The 10,859-nt window shown below is 53.6% G+C and overlaps 1 protein-coding gene across 1 annotated transcript; it reads right to left on the bottom strand.

Moving 5' to 3' along the window:
- Nucleotides 1–5,037: 5,037 nt before the first annotated feature.
- PV07_05543 (uncharacterized protein) lies at nucleotides 5,038–6,663 on the bottom strand (the record flags this gene model as incomplete). The annotated part of the gene is made up of 1 exon (XM_016392451.1): nucleotides 5,038–6,663. The coding sequence occupies one exon, from the start codon at nucleotides 6,661–6,663 to the stop codon at nucleotides 5,038–5,040; it is 1,626 nt and encodes a 541-aa protein (XP_016249970.1).
- Between the last annotated feature and the right edge of the window lie 4,196 nt (nucleotides 6,664–10,859).

Here is a 10,859-nt window from a genome sequence, read left to right as displayed (position 1 = left end):
AGAGACGGTCACAAGGCGGAGCTCAAGATCTACAAGAACACGCAGAAATTGAAGGCTATGGGCAAGAAAGGGGACCGCGCGCCGCTTATGCTCGTCGCGCATGGCGGAGGGTGGATGATGGGCGACCATGCGGTGGAAGAGGGCGTTTGCCGCTACACTGCGAAAGAGACTGGCGCTGTGGTGGCCAGCGTTGACTACAGACTGTGAGTACGCCAACGGATTTAGGGTGCATTCGATCATGAAGCCTAAGTTGTCCTCTAGAGCTCCCAAGCACCGCTTTCCGCAGCAGGTGAACGACTACTATGACGCATTTATATGGGTGAGTTTCCGTCAACGTTCTCGCTTCGCGTGTACATGCTTCATCCCAGATAGCAGCCCCGCAACAGTTGAGTATTGAGGTATTATATTTGCGAAAAGAGAAGGCCGTTTCGCTCTTGAGAGTGTTGAAGGTTCTCAATATACTTTCCTTCACTGATGGCCCGACGACCGCTGCCGACGCAGCCTTGCAGGGTCACATAGCCTCATCAACAAACCTATTGACACGGTTATTTCGCCTTCTCATCGTTCCCACTATGGATGATTTTGACAGTTTGCAATCCCTCGATTCAGTATTTTGACTTTTTCACGCGTCGCGCTCAAACACTCGAACCTTCTTCGTTCTATTCTGGCCGGAAAGGCGTTATTTCGGTTTACTGACGAGCACGCATCTGTTGAGCAGTGCAAAGCCAACGCCTCAGCCTTGGGCATTGATCCGTCCATGATCATCACCTGCGGCAGCTCCGCCGGTGGGAACATGGCCGCCGTCCTCCCGATCATGGCCCGGGACCAGAACGAAGGCGGTATCATCGGACAGTTGCTCAACAGCCCGGTCCTGTGCCACCCGAAATACTTCCCCAGGGACAAAGGGTATGAGTATAACAGTTTCCGGCAGAACAAGAACTCGTCGATCCTGGGAGAGGAGAATATGCTCAACTGTTGGGCCGAGTATTACCCCGACACGGGACCGGATGTGTATGCAAACCCCCTGCTGGTAGAGTCGGTTGAGGGACTGCCCCCTGCATGTGAGTGACCTTGAACGTTTTGCTCATGTTATCCAGCCTGCAGCGCAAGAAAGTCCGTGAAGTGCAAAATACATCGAGCTGACCACGAGGGTGATACTCTTCTAGTGATTCAAATAAGCGGTTTGGATCCGCTACGGGACGAGGAGTTTGCATATGCCGACCGGCTGAAAGAATCAGGGTATGCTTGAAGCTGTGCCTCGGGACGATAAAGAATGGTGCCCTTTGTAATGATACATTGGCTGATTGATTGGCGCACCTCTATCTCTAGTATTCCCGTCGACGTCGAGCTCTTTCCCGGGCTGCCTCATGGATTCTACACATTCCCGCAGTTGGAGGCCACAACTGAATACTTCAAACAGTCTGCGGCTTGGGTCAAGAAGCTTTTGTCGTCGAAAGGATGGGAAGCTTGAATGCTGGGAGGTATACTCGAGCGAAAGGACGTGATTGAGAAGCAAGTTTTAGCCAACAATCGCAATTGGAATCTCAAGTCAAAAGCTGCCTATCTATGTACAGCGATGGCATGAAATGCCAACGATATATACCGCCATCTAGCCTTGCTTCAGCTGGAATCCTTCATATCCATTCTTTCTGACCTCCCCGCATGTCTTTCTGTACTGCGGCATCCCGAGCATGTAGTTGTAGCACTCTCTGGGCTTCCCGGGGATGTTGGCCCCGAACCACCAGCTCTTTGCGTACTTGAAGAGACCCATGTCGCCCGCTGCAAGGATACCCTCCCTCCACTTCTGCTCGGCTTCGAGCGTGGCTTCGATCGTGGTGACCTGGTCCCGACGGAGGTCGCGCAACATGTCCGTGAGCCAGTCACCCTGGTATTCGATGCAATTTGGTCCGATCGAGAACGGTCCGGGCGACTGGGGCCCATAGACCCAGAAGAAGTTGGGGAATCCGTTGCTGCACATCCCCAGGTACGTCTGGCAGCCCTTCTTCCACTTGTCGCCGAGGGTGAAAGACGGGTCCGTGCCGCGGATGTCGACGTGGGTGAGGCCGCCGGTGATGGTGTCGAACCCCGTGGCGAAGATGATGACGTCGAGCTCGATTTCCTGGCCGTCCTGCAGCCGGATTCCCTTCTCGGTGATCTCGTCGATGGGGTTCTCGTTGACGTCCACAAGGTCCACCGTGGGGAGGTTGAAGACGTCGAAATAGGTCCGGTAGAGGGAAATCCGCTTCGTGCCGAAGGGGTTCGGGGCTTGTTCAGGGCAGAGCTTCTCCCTCTTGTACGGATCTTTGATCAGCGGGGCCGTCTTCTTGCGCCAGAACGCGTAGGCGGCGTCGGCTGCCTCCTGCGTGAACGACGTGTCCTTGTAGTTGCCCACCCAGAAGCCGAAGCCGCCTCGCTTCCACAACTCCTCGTAGAACTTTTCGCGCTCTTCGGGGCTGTCTTCCATGGCGCTCTTGTCGTGCCAGGAGTACAGAAAGCCCGCCCAGGTGGCCTTGGCCAGCTCGATCGTCTCCGGCATATCCTTCTTGAGCTTGTTGTTGTCTTCTCTACTCAGCGGCGCTTGGTCCATCGGCAGCGCTGTATTCGGCGTCCGCTGGAACACCGTGAGCCGCGAGGCCACGGGGCCGACTTCTTGGATCACTTGAACCCCCGTTGCTCCAGTGCCGATCACGGCGCACCGCTTCCCCTTGAGGTCGACTCCGTCGCGCGGCCATCGAGATGTGTGGTATATGCTTCCCTTGAAGTCGTCGACTCCCTTGAAGGGCGGCTTATACGGCACAGCTGCGAGCCCGGCGCAGAAGAGCAGAATGCGCGTCTTGACTATGGTCGTCGTGTTCTCTTGGTCGTTCGAGATCTCGCACACCCACACTTTCTGCACCATGTCCCAGTGGGCACTCACCACGCGGGAGTTGAAGGTCGCGTCCGAGTGCAGATTCCACAGCTTCCCCACGTGTTGGAAGTACGCCTCGAGCTCTTCGCGCTTGGGATACGCCTCGCTCCATTCCCACTGGTCCCAAGTCTCGTCGGACGAGAACTGGTACGTCGGCACGATCGAATCGACTCGGGCGCCCGGATAGCAGTTCCAGTACCAGGTGCCTCCGAATGTGCTCGCCGCTTCGTAGAGGTGTACGTCGAACCCGAACTTGCGAAGCTTGTTCAGGAGATACATCCCTCCAAAGCCACCGCCTACGATCATCACCTCCCATTGTTTCTCGGAGCTCATGGATCCCATGTCGATATCGGCTTCGACAATAACGCAGCTGGTACAGAAGGCCCAGGATCTGTATCTAGGAATGTTGCTCAAGGCAAGGAAGATAGACGCCGTATCAGATCGTGCTTCTAGAGCGTCTTCATTTTGAGGATGTGTCTTTCGAGCATATCCCTCCCACTCTGCCCGGGCGGAGTTGATTAGGCTACGGTGTATCCGCCCCATTGGGAAACTTCCTGTTTGGATCAGTCCACCACTTTGCTTCATAAGCTCCGCCAATCACACTAGTGTTACGCGGGCGAGACACGCGTGTACACTCCAGCGTATGGCGGAACCTTTTCTCCAGGCCAAGTGGCGAGGGGATCTCGAATGGGCGGAATTCATCTCTGCTCTCAAAAAAGCCAAGTACGGCGGCAAAGTGCGACGACTGGCATTTGGGAATTCGCAGGGGAGCTCAGTTTTCCGAGCTCGGGGCTTATGGCTATCTCTATGGTTCAGGCTTTGTCTTTACGCAACGTCACAGTGATGAGGTCAATTTGTGTAGAATCTGCGAGACAATAGCTTTGTCCTGGGAAGGGGGATCTCTTAAACGATAATCTGGACTCAAATCGCGACAACTCTTTCAGTGGGTTATGAAAGTAGTCATATCCATGGCAACCCTCCACTGGTGTTAAATTCACACATCTGGAAACAATGATAACCATCTGCCACCATCAAGCTAATGCGTATCACCCTTACGCCGATGGTCGTCTTCGGCCCAGGTCTCCCTCCCTGTGCTGTATACTATGTCGTCGGGCCCCTGGGTGAACTGAATGCGGTACGTCCGGTGCTCAATGTACCATTTCCCCTCCACGCGCCTCCATTTGTCCTTGTACGTGAGCCACGTGAGCTGGACCTGCCCGGCGAAGGGGCCTTTCCCCGCGTGCGCGGCGAAGACGTTGACCTTGGACTCGGCCCGGTCGCCGGCCAACGCGCTTATCGTGTGGTTGGAGAGGTCGTGTCGAGTCGCGGCGCAGTACGAGTTCGGGGTGTCGAAGTGCGCTTCGATCCGCGATCTCACCGCCGCGAGACTGTGGTCGACCGTCCCGCCGCCAAAGTCCCAGACGAGGTCAGGCAGGAACAGCTCGGGGAGGCGGTCGAGGCACATGGTGTCAACGATCTCGGGCCACAGCATCATGCGCTGCATGATCTCCAGGTGATCGGATATCGACTGGGCATCCATCATGGTGCATCCAGCAAGGGTGGAGGCGATGTGAAAGGAGGATGGGGGACCGTCCTTTTCGGGTCGGGAAGAACAGCGCCGAGTAGGGTGATGGAGGAAGCCTCTGTTGTAGCTAAGGCGGGCCTTCTGAGCAGCGCACAGACAAGGTGAATGAAGACAGTTATCGGCAAGCTGTGCAAGGAGTAAGTCAGACCACGGACCGGTAGGTATAGTTGGCCCTAAGCGGATCAATCCATAAAGCAAGAGGATATCTTCATCCGCCGTTATCGTGCAACACCAGGCAAAGTGCGTGCGGAAGAACGAGTCACGGCGTGCTCCATGCTGTACGGATCAGTTCAACAGATCACGGTTGCAAAGCAGCCAGCATTCTTAGCCAACGATATCCCCACAAGCGGCTCGAGAATTCCTTTATTATGGTAGAGTCCCCTTTATAATTAGGGTCGGAATCGCGCTTTACGATCAGATACGCTGTTGCGCAAGGAATTTCACCAATCTGCATCTCTGTACTATACGATTCGCAAGCCAACGCCCTGTGCCGCCGTTCTCGTTTGACATATCAGGCGTACGGAGACAGATGGATTGCGGTTGACTATGCGGACTCTTTAGCATCGTTGATATCCTCCAAATTCACCACGATGGCTTGTCCCTCCTTGTCCTTGTGGACTGTACCAACGATGTGATGATCAGAATCGACGTGGATATCCTGCTGCCGGACGACCACAAGGTCGTCGTCGCCGAACAGAAGAGCCATCTCTTCCAGACTCTTGCCCTGGGTGTCTGGGAAGTACCAGTAGATGATGAAAGCAGTCACGACCGTGATGCAGATAAACACCAAGAAGAATCTCCAGCCAATGTTGGCGATCGCCGTTGGTCCCGACTGACCCCAGAGAATGCTGAATGCTCCGTAGCTCACCACCTGTATCGTTTGGCCCCGAGCACGCAGGTGCGTGGGGTAGAACTCGGCCGCCCAATACGACATTGGCCCCTCGGTGAAGGCAGCCGAGAACATGGAGAAAAGATAGAGCAAGGCGACGCAGGCAATCTGGGCGGATTTGTGTTGAGCGTCGGCCAGATTGAAACTTGCCGCGACGCCCGTGTAGCAAGCGAGTACGATGGTTTCTCCAAGTAAACCGATCATGACCAGGGTCGGGCGCCGAAGTCTCTCGGTGAAGAATATGGCAGCAAAGATGCCGGGCATAACAGCCGCCATCATTCCAGCTTGGATATTCAGTTGGGCAAGCGGATCCCAGCCGGAATGGCTCATGATCACGGTAGCGTAGGTCGCGACGCAGAGGTTGCCGCTCGACAGGACTGCAAAGACAATAAAGACGGTCATGCACATGCGCTTCCGCATCGAGGGTGTCTTGAACATGAAGAGCCAAGAGGTAGGCAGAGTGCGATCCAGCTCGATCTGGTTCTTCATCTGGAACATCTCGATCTGTGCGTAGCGGTGGTCCGAGTCTCCTGGCGCCGAGTGGAACCGGCGCACGATTTCCCATGCCTTGCTGGTGCGTTCCTTCAGCAGCAGGAACCGGGGAGACTCTGGCACCCACCACAGGCCGCAGAGGAAGAGCACTGGCGGAAGAGCGCCTAATGCGAGCGGGCCTCGCCACGAATTGAGCCCTTTGATGGAGCCGTTCGTGTAGAATCCCACGCCCACGTAGCTGGAGAGGAAGTAGCCGAGGGACGTGCACACTCCATGACACTGCGCGAATGCCCCGCGAACCTCTGCTGGTACAACCTCCGTGATCCACAGAGGGACGGTCATCAGCAGCATGAAGCCACCGACTCCGTATAGAAACCGGAACACAATGAACATAGCGATGTGAACGGAGCCGGCGCAGAGAGCGGCCGCAGCAAGCGAAGTAAGCGCGCCGGTGTATATCGATGCCTTTCTTCCCCAGCGGTCTGCGACGAAGTTCGCACCGAAGGCACCGAAGATACCACCAGCGTAGTACAAAGCTGTCGTGGCGCCGATGATTGCAGACGTCTGAGGGCCGTTGTTGAGCTTCATATAGGAGTAGAACGAGGGCTGTCCAATGGTAGTCGCAATTACTCCAGCGCCGTATGAGTAAGTGAGGGTACCCATACACATGATGACAACGCTGAAGATCATCCTTGGTCCGAAATGCCGTTTTCGCTTCTCCACGGAGACTGTGGTCTCATTGGAGTGCGCCTCCATTGCCGGCGGCGCTTCTTGGGGTCTATTCGTCATCCTGTGTGGGCAAGGCAATGATGTTTCCCACTGAGTGTAGTCGTTACGGACCCGAGTTGATCAATTGACCAGTAGCAGTAGCCACCTGATGGGAAAAGGCAGCACACTCGTTCAAGGCTGTGACTTTTCCAAAATTTCGATTCTCTCGCTACCTTATCGACAGGGCTTGAGAAGAGGAAAGCGAGTAAAGGAAGATTTATGCGAAGATGAGGAGTATCGTAAGATCTTTTGGCTTCACTTACATTGCTCAACGGGAAGGTTGCGGTCTAACCCCTCATTCCGCACAATACTCCAAGCCATCTTCAGCCGCGTCCGCCATTTCCGCCTACCGTGGTTTTCCCATAGAAAAGATTGCTATAGGACATTGTACGCTTTTGGGTTGGTAGTCTATCATGATTCAGGGTATTGAGATCGAATAATTACTGGGCATGTCAAATAGGTCCCTATCATGCGAGAAAACGAAGACGTATATCTTGCTGTGCGTTCGGGAGATCCGAACTCTGCATTGAATGTCGTGTACTTTGTGGTATATTTCATCGAATCTCCTTCACAGGTCAATTAAGTCCCTCCCAAACGACTGCCAAGAGCCCGTGACGAGGGCAACATGTGCTTCGATGTCTGATTTCTCCACGATCACCCCGTGGGGAGTGACAAGGTCGCATTTCATCCAGCCCCACATCATTGTGAACAATACTAACTGCTTTGGGCTCATCGGAAAAGACGGAACTATTGGTGCGGGGCTGGCGGAAAATATGATGATTGGGAGGCTGTGTTGCTGGCCTTCGAGTTGGAGAGGCTTGTCGAAGTGTGTCTGCTCCTCGTAGCTGGTATCACCCATGTCATCCACGACCTGCCCGACTAGGTCGCAACATGGGATAGTCTTACTGATTCAAGTGGCCAGACCCTGCTGCCTCAATAGCGCAAGGGTGACCCTCAGTCGTCTACAGTCCCGAAGGCTTCTCAGTTAAACCACCTGGCAAGCAACCTGGAGACCACATTCGGGCACAGCGAGCATTCCAAAGATTCTTCCTAATGAATAGCTTGATGTCTATCTACCCGTGGATGCTGGAGGGGAGAAAACAATTCGAGCTACGTCTTAACTAGACAGGCAGTCAACTACCACGCTGTAAGAGGCCCAATCTTAGATTCTCCGCCCTGTCTCTCGCCCGCTTTCTCACACCTGCACCCACGAATTCAAGCAGTCGTGCCACCGTCTACTGGGTAGTTGCTACCAGTGACATAGGATGCCTCATCGCTTACGAGGAAAGCAATGACTCGGGCGATCTCTATGGGATGGGCCTGCCTGTCAAAGCACTGCATTGTAGTAGGCACTTTTTGACCACCTTTCTCGAATGGGTCCAGCAACGGGGTCTTGACGACGCCTGTTGAGTATTTTACGCCTTTGTTAGCCTGATGGAAGGGCAATGGAGAGAATATGACAAAAACCCCATCCATGAACGGACTTGATCTTTCGCGCGCGAAGCAAAGGGTAGAGGGATATCTCGCCTACCTGGAGCAATGCAATTGACTCTGATGTTGCGTGGGCCCACTTCTCTTGCCACCGATTTTGTCATACTAATGACCACGGCTTTGGAGGCCGCGTAAATGGACGTGTTCGCGCAGCCTATCATTCCCTGGATGCTTGCAGCATTGACCTGCGACATTCTTAGATCCCGAAAGCTTTTGGCCAGCGAAATAAAGATTTGAAGCAAGTCGCTCTTTCGGTAGAGGAAATGGAAATGGGCACATTGAGGCACTCACGATACTTCCTCCGCTTTTCATATGCTTCAACTGCTCCCTCATGCAGTGAAAGACGCCTTTGCCATTGACGCCCATCATGAATTCCCAGTCGTCATCGGTTTCTTCTGTGATGGGGGCTTGCATTCGCGCAACACCAGCGAGGTTTACCCCACTGTCCAACTTGCCGAATTGCTGCACTGTTTTCACGATCCAATTCTGAACCTGGGCGCCGTCTCGGACATCCACAACGGTCGTGATGTGTTTGTCTCCTTTGATAGCTTTGAGAGCATCGTCGAGACCCTGTTGATTGACGTCTGCGATGGAGAGAACGGCCCCTCGTTCAGCAAGGAGCTTAGCGGTCTCCAGGCCTATGCCACTGGCGCCGCCAGTCAATGCAACCTGGGCAACATTTAGTAAGCTCATCCACCGCTTCCTTTCTTGGTTACCCCTGGAGACTGCACTGACCACTTTACCATCCAGAGACGCCATTCGGATAATGTACTGTTCAAGCTAGTCTGTCCAAGCCACAGCTCTCTGTCTGAACAGAATGCCCACGGACTGTCAATTTCCTGGAATTATGTAAGTTCGGATGCCAACAGGCTCTGGCCTGGTTGTGTCCTGTTGTAAGGCTACGACCAGTAAAGTCCGCTTCGGCTATTCGAGATGGGAATATTAAAACGGATATCGAAGAACTCCGAAAAAACAGCGGGTGAGTGGGATCCTCCGCAAGGAGAGGCTATAGTTCTCCACGCATTCTACTGAGCCTAGACTACGAAGAAAGAATAGCAGTAGTCATGATTTCCGCATGTTTCCGCTCCCAAGAGGCTTGAGTGACCAATATCGTGGCAAGTTGAAGTGCTATTACTCCGCTTAAATCATTGGATCACTCGTAGCGCTGGTTTACGTTGAACAGCTCTTGGAGGGGCGAGAGGCACCAATGAGGAGAATTTCCATTTTAAGGTCAAACAACACCATCCCCGGCCTGGATAGCAGACCCCCAGCACTGCCAAAGGGAAGCCTGCAATGTTGTAATGTTCGCGGAGAAGTATTATGACGGCAAGACTTGGGGAACTGCACCCGCCGAAAGCCTCCGATGTAGCTAATTATCATTATCTTCCTAGACTTTAACATGCATCGGTGGCCCAATCGAATATTCTTGAGGAACTCATATCGTCTCGATAGCTAGATAGATTACATCCTGAGCGTCGTGCGGCACCGGCATATGTGCTAAGGCTCCCAACATGGCAATATCTCAGGGCAGCACACTGGAGTTCGTCTCAGAAACTCCGGCCGCAGCAACAGAAGTGAACGGCAACCATGTCGGCCTGGACGAATTCCAATACCCAAAGCATGTACTCGGTCAACCTCGTCCTTTACGTATCATCATCATCGGAGCGGGCATCGCAGGCATTGCTGCTGTCAAGCTTTTCAAAGAGCGCTTTGAAGGGCTTCCAGTCAATCTAACCATATACGAGAAAAATGCCGATGTTGGTGGAACTTGGTTAGAAAACAGATACCCAGGGTATGTCATCAGAAAGGAGGGCGATGCGACCGACAATGTCAATACTGACGCTTCAATGCTAGATGCGCCTGCGACGTGCCAGCACACGGATACACATTTTCGTGGGAAGGGAATCCGAATTGGTCCAGAGCCTACGTGGGGGCTCCCGAGATATGTGAATACTACCAAGGGCGAGCTAAAGCATATGGGGTATACGACTATTTACGCGTGAATCACCGCGTGGTGGGCGCTGTCTGGGACAAGAAGCAGAGCATTTGGCAGCTCGGGGTGGAGGACTTGGCCCAGTCACGTACATTCACCGACCAAGCTGAAGTTGTCATCAATGCAACTGGTTTTCTCAAGTAAGTGACAGCCCCCCTCAGACAACAACCTTTGAAGACGAACTAACGAAAGTGGCACAGTAAGTGGAAATGGCCCGACATTCACGGACTCGACACTTATAAGGGCCACAAGGTTCACTCGGCTAGATGGGACGACTCGTTCGATTTCACGGGGAAAAAAGTTGCGGTGATTGGAAATGGCTCATCGGCTATTCAGATTGTGCCAATCCTACGAGCTGGTATGCATTTGAGAGGAAAACCATGACTAGACTGTCAGGCTAATTCTATCTACCCTAGTTGCGAGCCATCTGGTGTCATTCAACCGATCGCCAACCTGGATCACTCCTGAATTTGGTCAAGAGTTTGCTCCCGAGGGCCGCGAGCAAGTATTTACGGAGGAACAGAAATCCGCATGGGCAGGCAATCCAAAGGGGTTTCTGGAGTATCGAAAGCGTGTCGAAACGACCATGAACCAGGTCTTCGACCTATTTTTCAAAGAGTCCCAGATGCAGAAGGACGCGATGCAGCATTTCCGCAACAACATGAAGCAGAGGCTGGGGAATAAAGCATACCTCGCGGACAAGCTCGTCCCCAACTTTGCGGTGGGGTGCCGG

Source organism: Cladophialophora immunda (assembly GCF_000835495.1).
Source record: "Cladophialophora immunda strain CBS 83496 unplaced genomic scaffold supercont1.3, whole genome shotgun sequence".
NCBI lineage: Eukaryota > Fungi > Ascomycota > Eurotiomycetes > Chaetothyriales > Herpotrichiellaceae > Cladophialophora > Cladophialophora immunda.
This window is presented reverse-complemented; position numbering and strand designations above follow the sequence as displayed.